Raw genomic sequence first — 27,307 nt, 5'->3', positions numbered from 1 at the left:
GCAGGGGTCAGTCTCACAGACAACTTGACATTATAAATGGATCCTGTGGATGGACGCACAATGGGTGTTGGACTGAAAAAACCTGTGACCTTTGCCACGCTGCTGCCATGGAGACTACAGCGCACTAACAGTTTATTGTTTATAGTAGGGGAGACTGGAGGCCATTGTAACAATTTTGGGCTTTGATGGAGTTACTCAAAAACCTCTTCAAAGCCTATGGAAATAGTAAGAATGCATGAATTATATCAAAGTTGAGTGTCTCATTAAGTAACTATAAAAATCTGAGTGAAAATTAATGTACCGACTATAAGAAAATCTAGTTCAAAAGAGCTCATTTTGAGGTTACCCGCATTTCTCCAGACTGTGTGGGTGTGACAGATCACATTTTTAATTGACACCTTATTGGATCCCATCATTGTCAACTATCTCTCGTCTCCACGACAACCATGGAGCAAAGCAGAGTCAGCTTGGTGCAGTGCTGTCTGTTCCAGTCCTCCGAACAGATGACCACTGTGCTACGCCACAAAATACACAATCAACTGAGCAACTGGACATTTAAACTGAACACAAAAAACTTTTCTGAAATTATTATAAAAAACAATAATCTGCTGTTACTACGTCAGACATCATTTTGATGTTGTCAGGGTCAAATGTACACCGTTTACAACTCTTGACTGCAACTGTACCACCCATGAAACAAGCCAGTGGCTGGCTATATGAAGTTAATATGTGACAAACGTAAGACATAAAATCCTCCAGTCTCCCCTTGAAATATACCACCAAGTGTCAAACATATATCACCTTATTTGCCATCTGGTGTAATAGTTTAAAAAAAGATTGTATTTATTGTGTCTTGATCATCATCAGTAAAGATAACGTTTTATGATAAACTTCTGCTGTTTTGGTGCCAAAATTTAGTGGGAGATAAGGCACAAACTGATTTTATAATGTGGTGGTACTGAACCTGCCTTGTGGGAATAATGGGAAATAGTATATATACCTGACTACACAAAGTAAAAAAAGGATAATATATGACTGCTCACCCAAATTACAATTTAATAATCAAAATGAAGTACCTGTCTTTAAAATAAATAAATAAACTCATCATATTTACTTTCAGTTAATGCCTACAGAAACTACAATGCACATTTCCAAACTGAACACTCAAATCTACAAAACAAAGTCAATTTAGGTTCAGTTGTGTATCACCTGTGTGTGTTTCAGGGGCCCCAATGTACTGTTTTGGATGCCAAGGACATTCACACATTTCCTGTATTTGTTTAAACACAGGAAGTGCCCCCAACCAGAATCACAGGAAGTAGAATAACAGGCACTTACTTCAAAGACAGACTTCATGGACAGATTCTTCAATTTCTGTTGAATTTAATACTGCTATCAGGTTAAGACCAACATCTGTTTTTCAGGAATTCCCACGCAAAGTTAAATCACTCAAATTCTATCACAGTTAGTTATGTCAACACATACAGCAGAAACAAACAAGATGGATATCAGCTCTGGCTATTTAACAAGAAACACCAGTCATGACTCACATAATGGCACTAATATGGGATCAGTTAACACATGACAGTACACCCTTAAACAGTCAAGAGGGCAATTCTCTGAATAACAAGCACTTTTATGTTTGATACTTTCTAGTACGCCTTTATTTTTACATAAGTATGATAAAGAACATAGGATTTTCCTTGTCCTGGGCTATTTTTGCATTGCTGTATTGCAACTATTAGGGCCTTTTTCCACAGCTGAAAAGTTTAAGTGTAATCTGCAAATGTGTAAGAAAAGCCTCTCCAGACTAGTTTGCCTTTCATGGCTCTCAGAATGGCAATGTTGGTCCTTCACTCAAGTCACCACTTTGGTCCATACTGGGGAGCTGTGGTCGAATTTTTTTTTTTTTTAATTGTGATTTATTGCAGAATTTCAATAGTTAACCTTTTAAAACCTAAGCAAATTTACCTAGTTTTTATTTTACAAATATAATAATTTTCTAAATCTACTGCATTTTCTAATCGCATTATTTCAATTCCATTATTCTACATTAAAAATCGGTTTTGAGGTCCATATTGACGAGGTAAAGCAATTCTTACAAGGTTGTCTTGATTAGAAATCAAATGACAGCAATAAACTACATGGGACTAGCAGGAAGTGGGCATGTCAGAAAAGGGGAGACTCATTAATGTTCAATAACTGCATGATGTACTATAGGCCAATGAGTAATCATGTTAAATAATCGTGATTATTTTTTTGCCATAATCGAGCAACCCTAGTTCAAACATGATGAACAATCATTTCTTACGGTTGGCGGACTGATATTAACTTTACACTGTTAATGATTAAGCTACAGGTTTCACTGCCTTCCATTTGGCTTTATGATGTCTGACATATACAGGATTAAAGATATATTGGCATCTATCTTGATTTCATGCCTCTGTACCGATGAAGTCGGTCATTGTTAAATAAAAATGATAAGCTGCTGGCTACATCTTAACCGATTGGCTAATGATACTTAATCACAGGGCATCAAGGGTTCATGTGAGGACAGACGGAGCTGACCATAATCTCACCATCAAACCTTTTGTAAACACTGGCAGAGAACAGATGGCACCACATTTGTACTGTTAACGTGACAGCTTTGTGTATTGACTAATCATTGACAGCCACTGTAAAGATAATAACTATAGAATAAACACATAAACAGCCCATAATTCTGAACCTCTGCAGGATCTTTCCTCGTAAAATAAAACTCTTTGTCTCACTTGCTCTCTCTCTCTCTCTCTGCAGGTGACCGCGGGTTCTTTTTGTTCAAAGACAAATAACACATGTTGTCAAGATGCACTAAACAAAAAAGAAAGTACACCTGGGCAGCCCCGGCAGCCTTAGGCGTTTACAGGCATTATATAAGAGACAAAGCCTCTCCGGCACCTACCTGCTGATCCACTCATTCTTTCTGTCTCCAGCCTTCAAGGTAAGATCTTCGAAAAGCCAATGATATCTAAACCGGTTCATTACAACTTCACATACTAGCAGTCTGCTGCATATTGACATTTAGCCTACATCGCAATTCTTTTTACTGCAGGAGGCCAGACAGCTCATGTTAACATTCAACACTACAAAAGTTGAAGTTACTTAAAATAATCTCGGAAACCAATTGCCTTGAAAAAGTAAATTAATTAATTAAATTAATTTTTTTATTCATGTTTACTTTATATCTAATTGTTGAGTTTACTAAAAAAAAATTGCTGTATTAACTTTTGCTACGTTGTTACATCTTAAAAATGACAAGTGAGATGACCTTGTTCTTTCTAAGTGTTAGCAATTTCAGTCAACCAAGTCCATCTGACCTAACTTGGTCATGAAGAAGAGCATTTGGCCAGTGATAAAGTTTGGAGATCTGGAAGTCCTATTTTAACATATTCAAGAAAATACAAATATGACTGAATAGCATACAACCAGCAGAATACAGAATATTGCACAGTAAACTAGGTAACTCAGTTTGCTTTAACTTGGTTTAATTAAACTTGTCATTTTTAAAAAAAAAAAGTAAATAAAACTTAATTTTAAGTAAACTTAACAATCAGATACATTTTGCAATGAGATATAAAGTAAACATAAGTTACATTTTCAAGGCAATCCCAAGGCAATTTCCCAGACTTAAAAAAAAGTAAAAGCAACTTGTTAGATTTTACAGTGAATTACCAACCTTAGAAACTGAGGTACACATTTGGTCTCAAGTGGCAAAGCTGTTTTAAGCATTAATGCTATATTTTTACTTACTACATTGTATAGCAATATGTTATGTTGTTGTTTTTTTCTCTATGACAGTGGAGTAGTTGCTGTTTTGTTTATAGTCTAAAAAGTTTTGGATATAAACAGGAGACAAAATTAAATAGGAAATTAATGTATAAATGTGAATAAATGAGCAGAAAAAGAAATCAAATATAGATGCTTTTCCATACTTTTACTTCATAATATACAGTACTGTATATGTACTGCCAGCCAAGACACTTTATTTTTTCTTTTTTTTTTTTTAATTGCAAATGATTATATCAACTTAACCATTGGAGTGAAAAGTTAATATCTGATAAAGGTACATACATTTCAGAATATTTCAGTATTTCGTATGTACCCCTTTGCTTTGGTGACAGCATGTAAGTTGAGCTGATTAAATATGTCTCATCTGAGTAAATCCAGTCCACCTGAGTGCCATCTGAGTACATGCTTTAGTAGAAGAAATACAAGTCAAGGAAATATGACCTATATATATAGGTCATATTTCCTTGACTTGTACAGCATGTTAATATGATTATCATATGTATGATCTATATATATGTCAAGTATATGAGATATAAACAATATTATCTATGTATATATCAGCCATATGAGTACATGCTATAGTATATAATATACAAGTCAAGGATAATATGACTAATATATATAAGGTCATATTTCCTTGACTTGTATATGTATATATATATATATATATATATAAAGAGATGCTTCCATACAAGGCTTAATGTCAAAAGTGAAATCTTAGACCTATGTGAAAAAAACCACAATAATCTCTACTAGACAACTTACAAATGAAAGCTAATTATGTAATTTATTTTGATTTAAAAACGCTCCTATACTTAAAAGAGCCTCAGTGATCTCTTTTTTCAAGAAAAAATCCTAGATGGCTGCTGGACAAAAACAAGTTATCCCATACCATCAGAGAGATTTTATTGTTTTTTATGAAAAATGTTAATCATAATATGTATTACCAAATAAGACATAAATAAGCATTTTATCTGTCTTAGTTTTTTATCTGTCTTTTATTTGTAGATTTGATTGGATGTTAAATCAGTTTACTTCTAAGTATTAGAGGTAAATTGATAATAGAGCAAACATAATCACTTTCCCTGCATCTGCAGTGCCGTCACTTGGAAAAGGATTTGCGCTTGTATTACATACTTCTAGTCATTCAACCACTCAAAGCACTTTCATACTACTTGGCCCGAGGCTACCATACAAGGTGCCACCTGCTACTCAGTTTGGAGAAGCCGAGGATTGAACTGCCAACCTTCCTGTGAATGGACAACCCCGCTCTATCTCCTGAGCCACAGCCGACCCCCTTGTAGATGTTGTATTCGATCTAACAGCAGAATTTGTTAGGGATTACCACAAATAAAACAAACTTTTTTAAAAAGTAATACGTTTTTGCAAAAAAAGACAACAACCCAAAAAAAACCTTATTATTCCTGCTTTAAGCATGTATTTGTCATGTGATCAGCTCCTTACTACCTCTTATATAGAGCCTATGTGTTGATTAAACAGGCTCTGATCACAACCTGACTAAACAACTTTAAGAGATTTGTGGACACCTTTGAGAGCAATCTCTTTTGATAGAACTGCGTTCATCCTTTAAAGCAGAGATCTATCTCAAGACTTGCAAAATCTATGAGCATGACAGCTGCTCTGGCTGCTTCTAGTAGACCATAACCTTTTATTGTATTTTGGTTTCTCCTATAATTTGTCTGCATCTCTTACATTTGTACTCAAAAATTACTGTTAAAAATGCTTCTGGATCTAATTCCTCAACAGAGCCCAAACACTGCAGCAATGCCTCCTCCAGGAGTGTGTCTGAACATCATAGAGGCTCGTCAGAAGCAAAGCGGTTATGGGAGCATCGCCAACCCTGACAGGCTGTTCAACCAAGACTACCAACAGCTGAAACAGTACTGTCTTGCCCGAGGAGTGAGGTACATCGACGACACGTTCCCCCCTGACAGGCAGTCTATTGGTGAAGGGATACTGAAACCTCATGACCTGGCCAAGGTGGTGTGGCTGAGACCAGCGGTGAGAGCCTCTATCACAAATAAATGTCTAATCAAGAGTGGATCTTATTGTACTGTGTCACTGGCAGGAAGCTCAATCATTTCAGACCTATCATCTTTGAGTGATTAAGTGCGTCGCACATTTTAACTCACAATGAGGTTCTGTGATCAAACTCAACCTAACAGACAGGTTAGAGTGACATTTGTGTGTTCTTCATGTGTTGCCTCCCACAGTCCAAATACGAGTTTGTTAGGCAACTGACTCTGGCCGCAACAACACGTGCAGCTATTTGTTTGTTTTCACATTTTTGAAATGCATGCAATAGCTGCTGGTTGAGGGTATACATATTGCTATACAAACACAACCAAATTCCAACAGTCATGCACCATTTTTACAAAATACAGTAAAACATGGCAAATCTTCATACTTTTAAAAGCTTTAACAACAGTAAACATTAACAGTAGGCTGCGGTTTTTCATTATGAGGTATTTTACCAAAGTGAGCCTAGTGGAGGGAAACCGCATGCAGGTTAGTTACAGTATTACACTGCAACCCTCACATTCTACTGTGGAATACTGTAATTAATTTAATATATTCATTGATTAATTTAATATACTGTTGAAGTAAATAAAGTAGCAACACTGTAAAGTAGCAGTGTTATGCTGCCAACTACACCTGCAAGTAGTTAACCAGAATTTTACAGGAAGATTTGTTACTTGAATAGAAGCCTGATGTGGAACTTAGCATTGGCCTGGTACCCATGCCAAAAAGCCTATGGGATTTTTTCATAGGATTTTGAATTATTGCAGAAAATAAGCTTGGTGACAGACAAACGTTTATGATACTAACAGGTTTTGTTCAGTGAGATATTATATATATCTTCACAAATGAGCACCACGTTTAGGGTTTTTGAAAACTAAACGCAATCGTCAGAAATAAAAAGTGAACGTATTTATTTCCCAGTTTTAGGACTAATTTCTGGGTAAAACACAGAAGTCAAAAACTAACATGACCGCTGTAAATACACCTTTCTAAACTGCTTGGGGACCATACAAAAATATTGGGGTTGAGTGCCCTTTTAGTTGAAAATGATGGGGTAAAAAACAATCTAATCTCATATTCGGAGGCTGACATCACCATTCTGTCATTCTGTATTGATATGTGTGCACTTTTTCCAGTATCAAATAATAGGTCAGATTCTCTTTCATGTCTATCTACATACAAACACACATGTATTTATGCAAATCAAGAGTCATTAGTAATTGTATTGTACTAAGAGAGACTTAAAACCAGAGGCACCACCTTGGGTTGTATGCTTCTGCAAACAGGTCAAGTTTTAGTTACAGTTAACATTCATGTCTGTGAAAATATGGATGCTCTACACACAACTTTGACCCGGCAGCACAAAAGATATATAAAATTAGCACAGTGGACACCCAAGATTTAATTTGTCGTTTTTGACCTGGTAATATTCTCTGTGTTTCAGAAAATTGCTCCTTATCCAGCCTTCGTACTTGACGGGATCTCCAGGTTTGACTTTGGTCAAGGAATACTTGGTAGGAAAGTGTATTTATTCCTAATTTTTTTCTTATTGTGTGCCGTCTTGTCTTTCTAATAACTTTCTGATCACTTTGTCACAGGAAACTGCTGGTTTCTCGCATCTATTGGAGCTCTGACATTTCAGAAAGACGTCTTTGGGCAAGTTGTCCCTCTTGAGCAAACCTTTGACGAGAAATACTGTGGACTGTTCCACTTTAGGGTAAAAACAGCACAACTGTTTTTTTGTTGTTTTTTTTTTTTAGATGTACATACTTCAACACACTCTCATCCCAACTCATCAAATACTGCTGCTTGGTCAGTGCAATTCTCATCTACATATTATGCTAGATATCCTCCTGTCTTCGTTGTTGATGTTCTGGGACAGCATGCCAGTTTATACCTGTTAAATGCATTGCCTTTTTAAAATACACAGGAAATGTGCAGCTTCTGCTTGTTAGTTTATTCTGAAAAAAACTGTATGCATCTAACAACGTCAGTAAAACACTCCGTATTTACGTTTATTTATTTGGTTAGGCAACCAAAGCACATGATTAGGTTTAGAAAAAAACATCATGGTTTGGCTCAACATTCTTAGAAAACGAATGGCGGGCTCCTGGCTGAAAGTCTGGGATTTGTTGGACCAGTCCACCGCCTCTACCCTGCCTTATGGACGTTCCAAGTCATTAAATTACATTGTTACTAGCAGCGTTTGAAACTGATGCTGTTTAGCGGCGTATGATACTTCGGCGGCAGGTGATGCTAGGCTGACCAACTGAAAATTCTGAGCAGGCAGCAGTATTTGACAAGTTGGATTGAGAATGGACTGCAGATTAAAATCGAAGGCACTAGGCTGAGTGAGTTAAATCATTCTCCAAACTTTTGAAGGCTGCACTTTACATTTTTGGAAATATAATCAGTTGATGAATAACTGTGAAAAAGCAATATTTTAAAATAACTGACCACACACTAACACAGAACTTCAGTCATGGCACATACAGTACAGTGCCATGTTTTACTTTCAGCAGTTACTTGGTAATAAATGAATCTCATTTTAAATAAAGCTTTTATATTTCCTTCTTTTTTCACCATTTAGTTCTGGAGATTTGGAAGATGGGTGGATGTCATCATTGATGACAAGCTACCAACACTCAATGAGAGACCAATTTTTGTTCACGCCAAAAACCAAAATGAGTTCTGGCCTGCTTTGCTGGAGAAAGCTTATGCCAAGTATGGAAAGAAAAGTACATTGTTTCTCAGACATAAATGTGTTTCCTTAGTACAGTTTGGTCTTATATCTGGAGTATCTGTAATAATATCACATCTACCTCTGTCAGAGTGTGTGGTTCGTACACCGATATGAGTTGTGGAACTCCTGCTGAGGCTATGATGGACTTCACTGGTGGTGTTCACATGTCTATCCAGCTGTCAAATCCCCTTGCAAACCTGTGGGAGCTGATGTGCAGAGCTGGCCAATCCAAGTCACTGATGAGCTGTGTTACACCTGCAGGGGTAAGATCAACATATGACACCAAACCAACACTAGCTGGTTATTTTTCATCTGTTGTGTTAACTGCATGGACAACTTGGAGAGATGACTGAAAGCAAAGCTAAACTTCGGTTTAGACAGTTTGAAATTTAAGCTTGGGTAGATTTACCACATTGATTGTGCTGGGGCTACTTGGGCACCAAGTAGGTATTGGCCCAAAATGGGCTTCTTATTATGGGCCCACAGGCCCATGTGGACAATGGGCATGGAACCATTATGAAACCCCTGGACAATCCTATATAGGGCCCATTTTTTAGGCCAATTTACTACCAGCATAGGCCCCACATACAAATTTTGGCTGGGCTAGAGAAACAATGATGGGTTCAAACTGTTCCTGCCTACGTTGTTACAAAAATACATTCCACTACAATACCACAACTACTGTCATGATGAATAGTTCAGGCACTGAAATTATGGGGCATAAAGAAAGAAATGCCAAAGTGATGGATTGGTGCAACCCATGTCTTCTTCAAAAAATTATTTAAAAAAAGCCTTCTCTTAATTAACTCTATTATACCCAAAGGGTTTTACTTGACCTGTTGCTTAAAGGAGTAGTTTGACATTTTAAGAAATATGCCAGATGCTTTCTTGCTTAATGTTAAGATTATAAAATCACTACCATCACAATATAGTAATGACATGTCGAGATGAAATGAAAAAAATGCTTTCTTAAACCTTTCACATCCCTGGCCATATTGTGCACCATTTTTATATTTGCCAGAAAAATAAATCAGTTTTCTTATATTGTTACATCAAATTCCATTCATGTTTTCTTTCTGTGCAACAAGATATGAAATGTGATTTTGTAAGCTAGTACCAAACAATGTAAAAACAATAACATAAAGATATCTGCCTATAAGACTACATTATCTAGGCCTAGTAAGCCACAGTATGCTATGACAAAGTGTCTTTGTTTCCTCAAAATACCATGGTTACAGGCCCCCTGGATAAAATTCATTCACTCTGAGGAGACTGGTATCAATGCCAGGTAGAGATTGTGGGCAAGGTACTCTGCAACTTTTAGCCGCACAGAGCTAAGATTGAGTTAGCTAGCTAGCAACAGTATGCTATGTCAATGTTTCTTAATTTCCTCATAATACCATGTTAACAGGCCATCTGGCAAAAAATTATTCACTCTGAGGAAACTGATATCTGTGACAGGAATGGGCAAGGCATTTTACAGTTGACCGATTTAGCAACTACCATTACATAGAGCATACCATGGACTTTGCCTCTCTCTCACTGAAGGATACAATCCTGTCTGCCTCACACAGTCGCGGCCTCGCTGTTATGGCACACCCACTTGTCAATGATCAAATTAATACCTACCAACATTGTATCCTACATGCTTCTCCTGTTTCACAGGAAAGTATGTCACGCCACTGAGCTCCTCTCGAAATGCCATTTCATCGAGACTAAATATAAAGCTACAGCCAGCAGCTAGTTAGCAAACCTCAGCACAAAGCCTGAAAACAAAAGGAAACAGCTAGCTTGGGTCTGGCTTTAATAAGATATGACAAACTGAGACGATAAATGCAATTTTCACTGATCATTTTCTACTGAAATAGATCCATTGTCAACTTCAGTTGAATAAAACCTCACAAAACAATATGGTCAAGCCCACAGCCAGATAAGTGTGTAAACAAGCTAGTGGTAGCACTAGCTCAGCTACCCACTACAGTCACATGATCGTCTTGCAGATCGAAATTTTCCTTCAGTGCCTGTACATCTGTTAAAGAACACCTTAATAATCTGCATCGGGATTTCTTTTTTAAACCATGGAGGTTTAATGTTCAAAACACTTTTGCAGAGCCTATAAGACAAATGCATTTGCACAGCATCATCCCAATGTAAAGTCTCTGGACTGAACAGGTGGTGCCAACTGGAAAAATGACTGAGCATGTAAAGGTGAAAGCAAACCCAGGAGCTGAAAACCTTATTTGACTTATGCTCTTAGTTTTTTTTATTCAATCGAATTGGCACCATTTTGCTGTCCAACCATTTTCTTGTCAACTTGGAATTCCTAAATTTCTGACCCCCCACTAACAAAAACACAGTAGAAGACCATGTACAGTTAGAGCTCCAACTTGTAAACTTGGCGCAAGTCCATCTTCCCTGACTTCATAAAGAAGCAGTTTTCTGACATCACACAACACTCGCAGCACCCATGAAAGTGCACAGTGTAAATGGCAAACCATCAAGTTAAGGCAATGCAAGGCAGGCTATATTTGCCTGTAAGTAATTAAAATAATAAATACTATCATATAGTAAAAGCTGTTCTGTATATAAATTGATGCAAAAATATGTCACCAATGTTATTCGGTAGCTGGTTAGGGTTAAACAATATTTTGTTTATATGCAAGGACGCGGTACTGCACAGAGTTTAATTTTGAGTACACCTACCAAAGAAACATCAGTTTGTCAAGGTCAGCCATGTTTTGTTTTTTTTTGGCATTTGGCATTGCGCACCTCGAACGCAGATTTCAACTGGGAAACTCTGACCTCCAGCTTTGACACAGCAATACCTTCAGTCTGTTGCCGGTCTTTATGCTCAGCTACTGTTAGCTGTTCACATGTACTGTACAGACAACATAGCAGACTAAAATTCCCTCTCTAACTCTAAAGTGAAAAAGTGTTTCCCTAAATGTTAAAATATAGCTTTAAGCTACCCCAGAGTCTAACCATTCATTTTCATCCCTTGTTCCAGCACATGAAGATTTTTTATTGACTACTGTTGCAGCAATTCACTGCAATTAAGTTTCTTTTGGACAGGTCTTCACATGAGATATGTCTGCAACACATATTCTGCTGCATTTTTTTTTTTTACTGTGAAGGTCAGTCAACTACTGTTAATTATTAAAGTTTTTGGCTTACAGGAGACACCTTCCAACAGACCCTCGCCTAATGGACTGATCCAAGGCCACGCCTACACGATCACGGGTGTGAAACAGGTAAAGAATTACACTTAAGAAATTGCACTTGAAATTGGAAATAACAACATAACTTGTCCAGTAGTAGTCAAAATGATTTTATTACTAACAGCAAGTGATGTTTGAAGCTCTTACTAAACCATATCTTTAGAAATGATGTATAGAATAATTTATTGCATGTTTATATTGACGGTACATAACTATGGCGCTGTCTCCAATGACTGCTTGTCAGATGATGAGCCGAGGGAAAATAGTAAACCTGGTGCGCTTGTGGAACCCCTGGGGCAAAGTAGAGTGGAACGGAGGCTGGAGTGATCGGTAAGAACCACTCCCACTCAGTGACTGTTTCACAGAGACATGACTAGCTGGCAGAAATATTAGTATTATTTTCTAATGACAAAATAAGTGAAGATGTACCTATTATCATACACCACTTTGACATACCACTTTTTACATACCACCTTTCACATCAGATTTGAGCTTAAACCTAACCAGTTGGTAACAGCCAAGGGTCAAGGGCTTTTAACAAAACATTTATTCACTTAAGTGGTTTGTACTAACATAACATGAGGTTCCTCAGTATGTTGTTTACTCTTCATATGCTAAGAGATTCAAAAAAAGACATGGCAGGTGCTGGATCTAAGATAAACCAAAATGTGAAAAAATAGAGGTACGCACACTGGAGAGCTCCCCTTAAAGGATTTTATTCTGCAAAAATAAGTGATATTTTGAGCCAAAACACTCTTCCTCAGACTTAATCTTCATATGCTGCCATTGGAAAATACCATCAGAGAACACTGAACTTATATTATATGTTGATGATATAAAACTATAGGCATACATATCTTTATACCAAATGACATCAGCCATACTTTTAAATTAGTTCAATGCACTGATTGCATCAACAAAGACAACATATTTTATTAACAGTTCAAAGGCCCAGAAAGTGACACTGCAATAAATTATTAACCCTGGCATCACATAAAACCTCTTCGCAAAAAAAAAGTTGGCATACTTCCAGACCTCTACTACTTAGGTCTTCAGACACTAGCCTTTTAGTTGGGTGGATAAGGACAAAGTGACAAAGTACAACCAAGGGGGTGGCAATAAGTGTCATGGATCTCACTTCTGGAATAGTCTGCCAGAAGAGCTGAGGGCATCACAATCTGTAATTACCTTTAAAATGAACCTAAAACTTACCATTTTAGCTTAGCATTCTCTCCTCTAATACTTTGTCAATATTTACTTTTTTTCTCATGCTGCCTTTTATCCTTGTATTGCTGTATTTTCCTAGTTTTGTTGTGTTTTTATTGAATGTTTGTATTTTCGTTGTATTGTTAAGAACTCTGTTTTTTGTAGTTTTGAATGAAAGGTGTTACAGAAACGAATAAAGGTTAAGTTTACAGTACGCTACATTCCTCTAAGTAACATATAAATGCTTTCAAAGGTCATTTGGAAACGAGCATGAGAAGCCTGTGAAAATTGCCCTCTTAAAACATCCCTCTAGTTATTCTTAACTGGTTTTGCGAGTTACAGTGAAGTAATCCGCTATAAAGCCCTGCCTTAAGGCGACATAGGCATAGCATTCAAAGAAAATACCACCTAAACTAAATTACAGTATGTGTTGAGTAGAAAATTGACAGGCACCGAGTCTAAGCCTCAGAACATGTGTAACAACATGCTTCCAAATGCCTCGAAGCAACTGCTGATTTTCTTTCCCCTCTTACTTAACAAAACGTCTTCAAGGTCACCCCTGTGGCAAACTGTGAGCGCCCAAGATCGTGACATGTGCCTTGCAGTGGCTGATGATGGAGAGTTTTGGTAAGCAATTTCAATCAAATCTATCATCTTTTCATTGCATCATACCTACATGGTAGCAATTACACGAATAACTACAAATCAGTGTATACTCAAAACATAAGGTATTCACAACTTTGCTTTATGGTAACAAATTAAAAAGTACTACAAATGCAGCATTATAAGATATAAGATATTGCATATTTGAACATTCAAGAAATTGAGACACATTTTACAATGAAATCATTTTCACTGGGGTGGCTGTATATATTTGTGATTTAAGTGTAATTCAAGGTCACATACTTTCAGGCACAAATTAAAGATTTCAAATGCAAGATTTCATGTGCTTCTCTTTAACAAGGTGTCTACAGGTATTAGAAACTTAAATCGAATGCTTTTTTAAACCTTTTCAAGATATCCATTAACCAAATTTAAGTCTGATTTCTGGGAGAATAACCTTGTTCTTATTCAAGCACTGAATGTAAGTGTAAAGGTTATTAGTGTATGTGTCGTCCCATGTAGAGGTAGGTTTTATGCAAAGATAAGGTTTTTAGAGCAAATATAGTATAAGACTGTGGGAATTCAGTGGTAGATTGAAAGATATATAACATCATATCAAATTAGATAAAATATTGGTGGACAGACCTCCCAAATTCAAATTTGAGTCTAATGAACCCTTTGAAACCTGAGCAAATCGACCTTGTTTCTGTCAGAAAGCATAGGAAAAGGGCAATGAGCAACAAAAGAAGATATTACCCCAAAATTAGCCAGAAGGTAAGTTATTAAAAAGTGCGCAAACCTTATCTAAAAATTAGTTTAAAAAATATACATGAGAAGCCTGTGAAAATTGCCCTCTTAAAACATCCCTCTAGTTATTCTTAACTGGTTTTGCGAGTTACAGTGAAGTAATCCGCTATAAAGCCCTGCCTTAAGGCGACATAGGCATAGCATTCAAAGAAAATGCCACCTAAACTAAATTACAGTATGTGTTGAGTAGAAAATTGACAGGCACTGAGTCTAAGCCTCAGAACATGTGTAACAACATGCTTCCAAATGCCTCGAATGCCTTCAAATTTAAGTCTGATTTCTGGGAGAATAACCTTGTTCTTATTCAAGCACTGAATGTAAGTGTAAAGGTTATTAGTGTATGTGTTGTCCCATGTAGAGGTAGGTTTTATGCAAAGATAAGGTTTTAAGAGCAAATATAGTATAAGACTGTGGGATTCAGTGGTAGATTGAAAGATATATAACATCATATCAAATTAGATAAAATATTGGTGGACAGACCTCCCAAATTCAAATTTGAGTCTAATGAACCCTTTGAAACCTGAGCAAATCGACCTTGTTTCTGTCAAAAGCATAGGAAAAGGGCAATGAGCAACAAAAGAAGATATTACCCCAAAATTAGCCAGAAGGTAAGTTATTAAAAAGTGCGCAAAACATATCTAAAAATTAGTTTAAAAAATATACAAAAATAGAAGTTAAAGAAAGTAAAAAACAGACAAACAAGGAAATAACCTGAAAATGTTTAAAATTATAATAATTTTGTGACATAATTTTAAATAAATAATTGTGATACTTATTGACATTGTTTTTCCCCCAGACAATTTCCCCTAACTTTTTACAAATAGTTTTGTGAATCTGCTTATTTCTTGGAACATTTCTCACCAAGTTGCTCATTGCCTTATTACCCATTTTTTTTAAAAAAAAGAAATCGCACAAATATGCTCAGGGTCCAAAGGTTCAAATAGTTGTGAAAGGCATCTGAAAGCAGCACAAGAAAAGTGATGTTGCTCCAGGTTTCAGAGGGTTAATAACTTTTAAGGCCTAATATTTAAAATTGGATTAAAGACATTTTATAAGGACCTGCATACACCCTGTTGAAAATGGAACTTCCCAAAGAGAGATTAATAAAGTACTTCTCAACACAAATGATAAAAAAGGAATTTATGACTCCTTATGGATCTTTTGTTGCATTTCTAAGGGCCGGAGTTTCATCGTAACAGCATCACATCCAGAGGAAGACTTATTCAAAATGAATCTCTTTTTTCAACAGGATGACTCTGGAAGACTTGTGTAAGTTTTACACAAATCTTGACATCTGCTCCCTTTATCCTGACTTTCTTGATGCACACTCCTCTCATTGCTGGAAGACCTCCATGTATGAAGGCAGATGGGTTGCAGGGACAACTGCTGGAGGATGCAAAAATAACAAAGGTACTATCAGGATATGTGGACCTAAATTTACTAAGGTCCGATGTTGTCACGCCATCTTGTTTTTTTTTGGAGCCACAAGTGACCAGATTTGGACAAAAAGTTTAGAGCTATGCAGAGGTGAGGGGTGGATCAGACTCATAGACTGTAGAAACGCCTCTCAGACAGACTCTCACTCAAGCGGCCCTGCCTTTAAATAGTATGTGTGGCTTTAAACTTTATTCAAATTTAGAAAGGTTTCAGCTGAGGACAGATGCAATGAATGTTGAAATTAGCTAAAGAGACCAAAACTGGTTTTGTATCAGGATGTAGACGTTTACGTCTGCTGTAAAGTCGGGCATTTTAACCTGGGGGTCTTCGGGGACTTTACCTGCTTCTGGAGCCAGCCTTAAGTGGCCACCAGAGGAACTGCAGTTTTTGGCACCCCCGCATTGGCTTCATTGTTTACATACTACTTGGGCTGAAGCCCCAACTGACACTAGTCTAGGGGTGGGGTATCACCAGGACAGGTAGAAAGATCATCACACAGCTGGCACAGTAAGACTCTCATATTCATTAATTTTCCATAACCGAATGTCCTCGTAAGGGTTGCGGGGGGGGGGGGGGGCTGGAGCCAATCCCAGCTGATCAGGTATTGGTATTGGTCAGGTATTTGTTAAAATTCAGGCACAAAGTGGTCAAAAGCAACAGACGTCAAGCAATACAATGTGTTACTTTCCCGCTTCAAATGTACACCCTTTCCATGTTACTGGGAAAGAGAAGCTGATGCCACAAAAGCAAAGCAAACAGTGTAAAGTGCTTGAGATAAGACTAGACTTTACTGTAACAAAGTTTTACACAAGACCTTTATTATCTCACACCAGCGATGAACATTATGCCATTAAATTTACAATAAAAAAGAATTGCGTCAAAATGTTTATGTAACTTTAACTCTTTCACTATAGCCAAACTTTTTTTTGGGGGGGGGGGGGGGGGGGGGGGTGACAGCAATGCAAGTGGTATTATGTCTTTGCACTTTTAAGACTAATAAATAATTAATTTAAGACATTTTAAGAACAATTAAGGCCTTCTTTTTGAATTGATTAATTCTATTTTGAAGACACAGACGCTTAACTTAAATCTTAAATTTAAAATCTTAGTTCAACAGTAAGACCCAATAACATCTCGTTTTAATCAGACCATATCACTCAAAACACTAACCCGATTCTCTGCAAAATGATACAATGCTAATGATTTTTTATGTCTCTGTTTGTCTTTCAGACAGTTTCTGGACTAATCCACAGTATCGGGTCAAGATTGACCGTGAATATTCAGAGAAAGATGGTGAGAAAAATGTGCTGATATCTCTCATGCAAAAGTCAGACAAAAGGCACAGACACCTGGCAAAAAATCTCCATATTGGACTCTATATATTTGAGGTAAGTATTATCCTCATTTGTGTTTGCCACAGTATGAGGACTATTATGCATATGTCATGCATACAGAAGACATATATGATACACATACACTTTCAGTGTAACACTGGTATAAACTGCTTCCTACTTTATTGCAGCTCCATTAGTGAAGCTGACATTCAAAAGTTATGAAACACAGTCATGGCAAAACAGAAAGAGAAAGAAAGAGGGGAAGAGATGTATAGCAATAGTGGAAACAGGCGCATGTCATAATACAATAACGATAGGTGTAAAATTACTAAATGCACTCTATGGTAATGTGGGTGTTTATAAGAGTCCCATGCGTATATTGATAGTGGAGGCATGGCTCATAATGGCAGTAGACGGTGTCTGCCTCCCTGACCAAAACTGGAAGATGGTTCCATAAAAGAGAAGTGTGGTAGCTGAAGGCTCTGGCTCCCATCCTACTTTTGGAAACTATGGGAACCACAATTAACCCTGCGTTTTCAGAGCGCAGTGATCTTAAGATACAGTTAAGATGGAGCCTGACCATTTATATGTAGGAGGAGGATTTTAAATTCAATCCTGGATTTTACAGGGAGCCAGTGCAGAGAAGCTAAAACAGTTCCTGTTAAAACAAGTGCAGCAGCGTTCTACACCAGTTGGAGATACACAAGAGATTTGTTGGGGCAAGTGAATAATAGGGAGTTACAGTAATCCAGCCTAGAAGTGACAAAAGCATGTACTAATTTTTCAGTATCTGTTTGGGACAGGATATGTCCATGTAATGCAAGTGAGAGAAAGCAGTCCGAGAAGTTTGTTTTATATGGGAGGCAAAAGATAGATCTTGATCAAATAAAAGTCAGAGGCTCCTGACAGTTGTGCTAGAGGCCAAGGTAATGCCATCTAGAGTAATTACATCCTCAGAAAAGAGGTTTCTGAAGTGTTTGGGGCCAAGAACAATAACTTCAGCTTTGTCTGAATTCAACATCAAGAAATTACGGCTCATCCAGGCTTTTATGTCCTTAAGACAAGTTTAAAGTCTAGATAGCTGATTGGTTTCATAGATAGATATAGTTGCATATCATCAGTATAACAATGGAAATTTAATGAGAGATTTGTGATTATGTTGCCTAGGGGAAACATAGAAAGTAAAAAGGATTGGTCCAAGGACAGAACCATGTGGCACTCCAAAGCAGACCTTAGTATGCACAAAGGATTGATCATTGATATGAACAAACTGGGAACAATCTGATAAGTAAGATTTAAACCAGCTTAGTGCCGTTACTTGAAGGCCAATTAAGTGTTTCAGTCTGTGCAGTAAGATTTGATGGTCAATAGTGTCAAATGTGGCACTGAGATCTAATAGGATTAAGACAGAGACCAGGCCTTTATTAGAGGGAATCAATAAGTTGTTATTAATTTTTACTAGCGGCATCTCTGTACTATGATGAACTCTGAAACCTGAATGAAAGTCCTCGAATAAACTGTTGTTTTGGAGAAAGCACTTTCTCAAGGATTTTAGATATAAAGGGGAGATTAGATATCGGTCAATAGTTAACTAAAACCTCTGGATCGAGAGAGGGCTTCTTTAGAAGGGGTCTAATGACAGCTGCTTTAAAGCTGATTGTGGTACATAGCCTGTTAATAAAGACACATTGATTAAAATCTTGATGCATGTTGGGGGTGCGCGTGGGAAACCAGTTGACTTTTCTGTGAAAGTCGGACACTGCTCACCCAGCTAAAGGCTTAATTATACTCCTTTTATGTAGGAAAATAGATGGGATCGTTTCAATCACTGTAAATGTCAATGTCCTCATAGTTCCATGCATCCTTTATGTTGGCACAGATACAGCCTGTAGATGGCACAAGAGGGCAGAGTCAAAAGTTTCAAACAAAAACGGCAACAGTGGAGGAGATCATAATATTGGGCCTTTAAAAGGAGGTAGCATTTTTGACAGCGCAGATCTGTACGGCTATTATATTCATCAAAACGTGGACGGAGAAATATTTTAACTAATTTCACTACTACATATTATTGCATATATTATCAATTGTTCCATACAGCGAATATCTAAATGTCTGTGCTGTCTTTCAAGGATCTTATCCCAACTGAACTAATGCCTTTCCTTTATTGCTCACATAATACACCTACGAAACCTTGGATTGGAAATAACAACGGCTAGTGGCTGCAATGGAAAAAACCTGCTCATCTTTTGAACACCCATCGCTATGCTTCTTGGAATGTTATTGCGAGAGAAAAGTCGCATAACATCACTTAATGGAAATGCGTCATCTCGCAACTGTGTTTTATCAACATTTTGAAAATATTGCGTAAGTTTTGCACAGATCTGTAATGGAAACCCACCTCGTGACTAAATCAGATTAACAAGGCTTTTAGCATTCGACCACTGACAAAACAGCTCAGGTTTTTCAAGAAACCACATTCTGAGGAGTCAGAGAAGGGCCACAGTAAATCAAATGTGTATACAGTAAATGGACTACCACAATCAAAGTCCACACAACTTCTAGGTTAGACAACAGTTGGCCACTAAGGCAGGGATAAATCTCCGTCAGTTTCCTTTTCCAGGGACTGAATATATGCATATGATAGTAACACATTATTTTATGTGTAACTTTGACACCCATTAACTGAATTAATTGCTTTTTTCTCCAACATGAATTCATCTTCCACTGATTTCACTCAAGTTGGCTGAACAAGTAAGATACAATTCTACCCTAATCTAAAAATATGACTCTACCCACATTGTGAAGCTAAGTTTAAATATATAAACTGCATAGAACTAAAATATATTTATTTATCATGACAGTACAAATCCCACAAAGGGAAGTTCCCAGAGTCTTTCTTCAGCAGCCATGCACCTGTCGCCCACAGTGAGAAATTCATAAACTCACGTGAGGTAATGGAGTTCCTGATGCTGAAGCCTGGTGAATACCTGATTGTGCCGTCCACCTACGATCCCAACCAGTCATCCTCCTTCGTCCTCACCATTATCTCCAAGGCCGAAACTCACGGCTAGTATGCTAACTCTCTCCACTACCCACTGTTTGTATGACACACACCATGATGCAAAATCACCCCAAAATAATCTGCGTACCATATGTCACACATTACTGGTGTTTTACATTAAAAAAAAAAAAAAATCCCATTGGTCTTTCCCGACAGTGAGAATTCCGGTGACCATAAACTTGAGCCATTGGAAAAGGTGTGCAAGATTTAATAATATTAAAAATATCATTGGAGTTCATATAAATATGACACTGTTGTTTATGTTCTTAAATACTTTAGGTGAATTATGCATTTCTTTTGGGATAAAATGACTCAATTTCTCTTCCACTTCTTTTAATTCCCAGCTCGAAAAGACAACAAATGCACAGGATGATGAAAACAAGAAAACAGTTTTCCGCCAATACTCTGACAAGGTGATATTGGTATACTTGCTAACTAGCAGTACTGACTATGACTTTAGTAAAATCCATCAATTTGCACACATTTTAAAGCTGTAGTAATAAAAATTCTTATATGAATAAAGCCTTAAATAATTGTATAAAGTGAGAGGGGTCATTCATTATAACAAAGTCACAGATAATTATCACCTGGCTCTGCAGTTCCCCTGAGCTTTATGGAGCATTTTAGTATTTTTTAGCTCATTGTTTTGGTTAAACAGACCACGTTCCCAGCACCAAACAGCTGACAGACAAAAAAGACCTTAAAGGAGAGTAAACATTGGACGTCCGTTTGTCAGGTGAACAAAAACAAGACTTGAATAGTGTTGCAGGAATTATATTTTTCTGTAGGCCGACGTCACCCTGGTTCTCTCCTTAAAAGGTCTATCACACTTTCCATTGGACTGGGACTATAGCAAAAAATAAGCTCTTTGGTTATGATTTTTTGAGGCTGAATGCAATCAGCAAAAGTAAAAAGCTAATGTTAGGCTATAAACATACTACACCAGGGTCGCATGTCTTGATATCACTACCACAACAAAACTATAAAGCCGCGATTGGCGCAATGATGTTCTCTAGTAACAAAGACACATAAAAACGTAAAAATCTACGAGCGGGGGATTTACTGACGTATTTTCGTCATAAAACCAAACTTACTTGGTAACTCATTTCCAGGTGTTAGGACTCATTCCAAGAGCACTCAAAAGCAAAGAGCAAAGAGAGCAACATTAGCTTGCTGAAGGCAAATAGTTATAGCCTTATGTAGTCTGCACTGATTTTGTCTGTTAGCATAAAGATATATAAATTGCCACCATAGCAACTGGCAAATAAGCCAAATAAAGTAGGCTTATCAGTCTTTGCTGAGTGGGTGTGGGGAGCATTTCTGTTTTATCTGTTGACATGTAGGTGAGAGAAAACTCAATAATGAAAGCTTAGAAAAAGTTTACCACAGTATATCTTATCTAACTTCAATGTAATTTCCAGTATGAAGAAGTGGATGCCGAGCAGCTCCAGAGGCTTCTAAATGAGAACATCCTGAAAGGTATGGACTGTAAAGTAATATTACCAGACTTGACAAATAGCATAATAGCCCAGAAAACATTAAAATACACTAAAAATCTAAAATGTGTGCACTGCTATATTGCAGGGGTTAATTACATATCATATCTGCATGATTTTGTCTTTTGCCTGTATTGTGTAGTATATGGTGTACACCTCTAATGTAAGGAAATGTGTCTCTTGGATGGATAGATATTTTACTGTATTATTGGCAGAAAAGTTCATTTCAGGCGTTTTTGTTGTCCAATCTTGTGGAATGTGCACATGGAGCAACTAAACATGGGGGAGACTTTTTACATAGAAAAATGTATAAATGAAGCTGTATTACATCCGAAAATCTGCTGGCTAAGTTGTTTTATGCTAACTTCCTTTGGCACAATGATTTTGTTCTGTCTGAAATCTGCCAAAGGTTAAGTATTCCTACAGTATACCTAAAGCCAAAGTATGTCTAATACTGATTTTTGTTCCTTTTTATTTTTTAGGAGACTTGAAATCTGGAGGCTTCAGCATTGATGCCTGTCGCAGCATGGTCGCTCTGATGGATGTATCCTGCTGTGATGCATTTGATATTTGTTACAATTCCATATAACTTAACCAATGACAAGAATACATGTATTCACATTTTCACTTTCCTTTATTCAAGCTGCTTAAATGTTAAAGGGGAGGGATTACGCTAATTTCCAGCTTCATACCTCAGAGTCTCACACAACATTTTTTTCCCAAGCATGCCTAGTCCCAACTGTGCAGTACCCGCCATGTCACCATTTTAAGGGTTAGCTAATCACAGCACAATATTGGCATTTCTTTTCTAAGAACACACTTAGGAATCATTGCAGCCAGGAAACTGACTGTAACGGAGTAGGAGCTCTTTCTGCAAGGGGTTGACCAATATTGGTTTTTCTGGGTCGATACCAATACCAATTATTAGTACTTAATGAGACTGATAACCAATATTTGGAACTGATGTCCATGTACAATAACAACAAAAATGTCTGGGGATATTTAGAATTCAGAATGTAGCAAACTCCAACACAAAACTTTGTTTCAATGCCTTTAGCAATTGTTTAATCAAAACTGAACCTTTAAACATAAAATACAGTTGCAGTTCCCTACAACTTTCTTTCTAAAGTTCAGTGAAAATTTCAATTAAAAATGAATAAACAGAAATAGCTCCCTGAGGTTTTACAAAGTAAAAGTTCCTCCCATGCTGACACTTTCTTTCTATGTATTGCAGACTGTGCTGTTTGTTGAGTTGTATACGCACACTTTTTCATCAATTAATTTTTATCAGCGATCATTAAAATAAAACGTTGATGCGGATAACCTGCAAAATGCCAAGATAATCTGTCACCCCCTGGAAAAATTACCAATGAAAGCTTATAAACCAAAAGCTTCAAAACTGCCCATGATCCTGCAGGATTCTGACCTGAAATTCTGATCAAACAAACTTTTACTTTTCCTCTCTGGTACGTATAAGGTGCTAAATTTATTTTATTTTGTCAGTCTTTCAGCCTTTGTTTGCATACCGTGGCGCCAATAGTTTCCGCCACGGTGGGCGTGACCTTCAGGACAGATGCATTGCGTTCTGTCTCTATAGGTCCCCTTTCAAAGAAAATCCCCCCAGTAAATGCAATTACATAATCCATTTAAGTTATTCACATGAAAACAGTGCCAAAACCTGCCAGCTATTTTGTCTATTTAGCACAAAAGAACAGATTTAAAGGTCAGGCTAAGACATGAAACAACATGTGCAGCTCTGATACCTTAATGCTAAGTTAGACATCAATCACTGGCAAGCTGAACAGTGAGGAATTTTTTCGTTTGTGGAGGAAGGTCGTCACATACAAGGTAAGAGGCACCCAGTCCAGCACAAACATTTCAAATTACTTGTAATATTTACAACTGTGTAGCGGCTCCCTTATTCTACCATGAACAAATATGCATCTAAATATATCAAAGACTGACCTGATCATTGTTGGTGTTCTCTTTGTTTAACAGGACATTTTCTTTCGCACTGATGTTTCACGAACTGGAACGCTGTCAATGAGCGAGCTGAGGAACGCTTTCATAGCTTCAGGTAGACCTGTTACATTCATTCCCTTGATTGATTTATTAAATTATTTATGATTATTTATTTATTATTATTATTATTATTTATTAAATGCCATTTACAACTCAGAGCCAAACAAAAACTGGGAAACAGGTGAATAATGTGACCAATGTGCGCACACTCACAAAGAACATTTTCATCAAAGTCATATTAGATGAAACGAAGGTTGTGTAAATGTGCATACAACTCTACCTCTTCCACAAAATACTTACACAGACGGAACCAGCTTACCTGAGCCTGATACAGCAAGAAATTAGAACGTCAAAGTGGAAATTTCGCAATCTGAACTGAATCCTAATTGTTATTATTATTATTATTATTATTATTATTATTATTATTATTTGCATTCCAAAAAAACTAAATTGGCCAAAGCTTACTTTAAATTTTCAGATGGAAATTACACCTTCCAGGTCCATCACATAATGCCAAGGAGCCCAAAGGACTATTGTCCATTAACATACACTGGTAAATAGATGTCTGTGAATCACTGGATATATGTCTTTTGAGCATTAAAATACATGCAAAATCACTGGTTACACTGCCAGGATTCAATCCATTTATTTTGATAACAGTTTGAACATGTAGAAGAGCCACATGATTAGGTATTTTGTCCCTATTCAAGTTAGCAGAGCGCTAAACTCTAAGTTAGCCATTTAGCAGGCGGAGGTAGCTGCTCGGCCACGATTGCTGCACCCAGCAGCTGCAAGTCTCTAGTGTACATGCTCTATGAAACCCATAAGATCCAGGTTATTACATACCATGGACATAGAAGGTTTTAGGCTTCATGCACCACTGAGCACCTTTCATAGGAATGAAAGAGGCCCCTGCCTAAAATGCTGAATCCAGGTCTCTTAATATATCCATGATAATAATATGCCAGAAAACATTCACAGGCTGTTTCTGCAGACCCCCTGCTGAAATCAGTAACTGTTGCTTTAAAGCATTTACGTATGGTAGAGTGTAATGAGTCCCAATAAGGACAAATAAAGAGTTTAGTTTGCTGAAAGGGGTAATGAGAGGCGTGAGGGGGGTGAATGTGTATGAAATCCACAATATTTACCCCGGCGCTTTCTATTATGCCATGTTTGTTCAGTTTGATAAGTTAAATAATGGTTAGTTGGAGCGATACAAAGCCATGAGCAAGAACTCTTTGCGTGACATGTGCTCCCAAACAAAGTCCTTGTTAAAGTAAAGTTTCTTCTTGGAGCTCGACACTTTGCAGTGGTGACCTAAAGGTTACAGAGGCGGGAGGTTGTCTTTTCAATCTCTGGACTGGCAGTCTAAATCTGGGTGGGGTGAGAGGAAAGCAGGCCGTGCTCTTTCCTTTAGCACCACTGAGATAAGAATCAGTGGCCTGCAGATTAGACTGTGAATGCACTGGGCAGCTTCCAGATGTGTATATGTCTAACTATGCAAATATGCTCAGGGCATTTCTGCAGAAGAGTGACTTCATCTCAACTCCAACAATTAGTCTTAAATACAATGTGGAAACAAAATTGTTACATTCATTCTCTTCAGTGCAAAAAAAACTGACCACTGAAACCCATTGAAACTGCAATTTTTGATCCCACAGCCATCAAAGCATAAAAACAATTTCTGGGTGTCATTCTGGCCTTTTGCCTTGAAATTTGTAATTTTTTCTATTTTCCACTTGATGACGTCATTTGTACCACCTGGAGAAAGTACATGCTATTTCTACTAGGTGCATGTCACAATCAATGCTGCTGCAAATCACTGACAATTTCAGGCTGTAACAATAAAAAAAAAAAAAAAAAAAAAAAAAAAAAAAATCTACTTTGCTTGTATATTAAAAACAATTCATTTTTTTGTAGTTTTTTTTCCATGTAAACATAGTGGCATTGTAACAAAAACCTAGCATTTTAAGGAATACAATTCTGAAAACAAATGAATATTTGTTATGTATGATTAGGACTGGTGTTCATTAAAAAAATAACTCAATGACAGTGGAAAATAATATTATTAAATTTAAATTAATAAAAACTAATAATAAAAATTTACATTTTTTAAAGCTTGATTTTAAAAAGTGCATTTTGTGCACAGAGCGATACGGGTGCATATAATATTTAATCAGACCTTAAGGGTTAATACTAACAAACTTGTAGCTTAATATGAAAACCACCTCCTCCTGTGTGTTTGTTGAACAGGAATCACTGTCATGGATAACATGCTCAACTTGATGGCTCTGCGCTATGGTGCCTCCTCTGGACACATGACGCTGGAGAGCTTCATCAGTCTCATCCTTCGCTTGGACTGCATGCACAGTAAGTGAAGTCAAGTGGGACACATGCTAATAGTTTTTATACCTTGATGGCATGATAGGAGGCAATCAAGTTATTACTGTAACAGATGACACTCAATGAAAGAAGTATAAGTAACTATCTACCACTTTTGCCTTTTGATTATATTAAATATTTTCATATTAGAAGGATTCAAAGATTTCATTGCATAGGATGCATAGGATGCATAGGTCAAATAAAGGTATACCATTTATCGCAAGTACAGCTTAAAGTTATACAATATATTTACAATGTGTGTGTTGCTTATTAGAAATCTTCAAACAGCTGTCTAATGGGAAATCCATGAATCTTAAAGAGTCTGAGGTAATAAAACATACTCTTCTACGTTTTTTTTTCTTTGACAATTTGCATTACTGTATATATACTGCAATTAATTCCTGTCTCTTCTTTTCTTTCAGTGGATGTACATTTCAATGTACACCTAAAACAAGGAAGACAGCCGGCAATTCATCCAGATAACACTGGAGTAAATATCTCAAGTGTTTTCTTTTCATTTTTCAAACTGCATTAATAGATAAAAGATGTTTTCCTCTGTCAATGTGCCAATCAACAATCTGCACTGTAACTAACAGGCATTTTCTTTTAACTCATTTACCTCTACCGTATTGCAACACACATTAATGTCAAATCATAACTAATCCTGTAACATGAAGTCCGAGCAACTGTATTATATGTTAAAATGATTGACTGAGTCACGGTACTTTTTTTGTAATTAGTTGTAGAATTATAATGAAGGCTTATCTTATCACTCACAACTCATTCCAGATTTCAGGGTATGACATTCGCTATTTTAACCAGCTCAAGATCCAATCATGTATGAAGCACATAGTATTGTAGTGGTGGATTTCTATTCTAAGATCACTTTGTAAATCATTAGCAAAGCATTTTTTCCACTTGAATACTTTATTATGTGTCGTTTTGCTCTTTCTATTGTAATGGACAGAGAATCTGAACTAAGAGGTAACTTTTGGATTGAAAACTGAAGCCAATGCATTAGTGCAAAAACTGCAGTTCAAAATAAACATGTTTACAGTCAGGTCCAAAACACAGTTTTGCCTTTCTACCTAATTTCTGCATCCATGACATCTGTACAGAGGGGTGAA

At 37.0% G+C, this 27,307-nt stretch overlaps 1 protein-coding gene across 1 annotated transcript; it reads left to right on the top strand.

Moving 5' to 3' along the window:
* The first annotated feature begins 5,613 nt into the window (after positions 1–5,613).
* LOC121954138 (calpain-9-like) lies at positions 5,614–26,629 on the top strand. Its single transcript, XM_042501477.1, has 21 exons — positions 5,614–5,850; positions 7,316–7,385; positions 7,470–7,588; positions 8,462–8,595; positions 8,703–8,877; positions 11,791–11,865; positions 12,077–12,162; positions 13,591–13,665; positions 15,698–15,858; positions 17,116–17,277; positions 19,122–19,129; positions 20,081–20,289; positions 20,437–20,476; positions 20,625–20,693; positions 21,702–21,759; positions 22,259–22,320; positions 23,556–23,624; positions 23,775–23,853; positions 26,052–26,168; positions 26,455–26,507; positions 26,603–26,629. The coding sequence occupies exons 1-21, from the start codon at positions 5,614–5,616 to the stop codon at positions 26,627–26,629; spliced, it is 2,085 nt and encodes a 694-aa protein (XP_042357411.1).
* The last annotated feature ends 678 nt before the right edge of the window (positions 26,630–27,307 follow it).

The sequence above is a fragment of the Plectropomus leopardus genome, chromosome 14 (genome assembly GCF_008729295.1).
Source record: "Plectropomus leopardus isolate mb chromosome 14, YSFRI_Pleo_2.0, whole genome shotgun sequence".
Classification (NCBI taxonomy): Eukaryota; Metazoa; Chordata; class Actinopteri; order Perciformes; family Serranidae; genus Plectropomus; species Plectropomus leopardus.
Note: the sequence above shows the minus strand (reverse complement) of the source record. Positions and strands in the feature narration are given on the sequence as shown.

Excerpts from the sequence above, each read along its gene's own strand:
- LOC121954138 (XM_042501477.1), top strand. The coding sequence starts at position 5,614 with ATGCCTCCTCCAGGAGTGTGTCTGAACATCATAGAGGCTCGTCAGAAG. Across the intron at positions 13,666-15,697 it reads GCTGATGATGGAGAGTTTTG|GATGACTCTGGAAGACTTGT; the intron begins GTAAGCAATTTC and ends TTTTTTCAACAG. Across the intron at positions 23,854-26,051 it reads GAACGCTTTCATAGCTTCAG|GAATCACTGTCATGGATAAC; the intron begins GTAGACCTGTTA and ends TTTGTTGAACAG.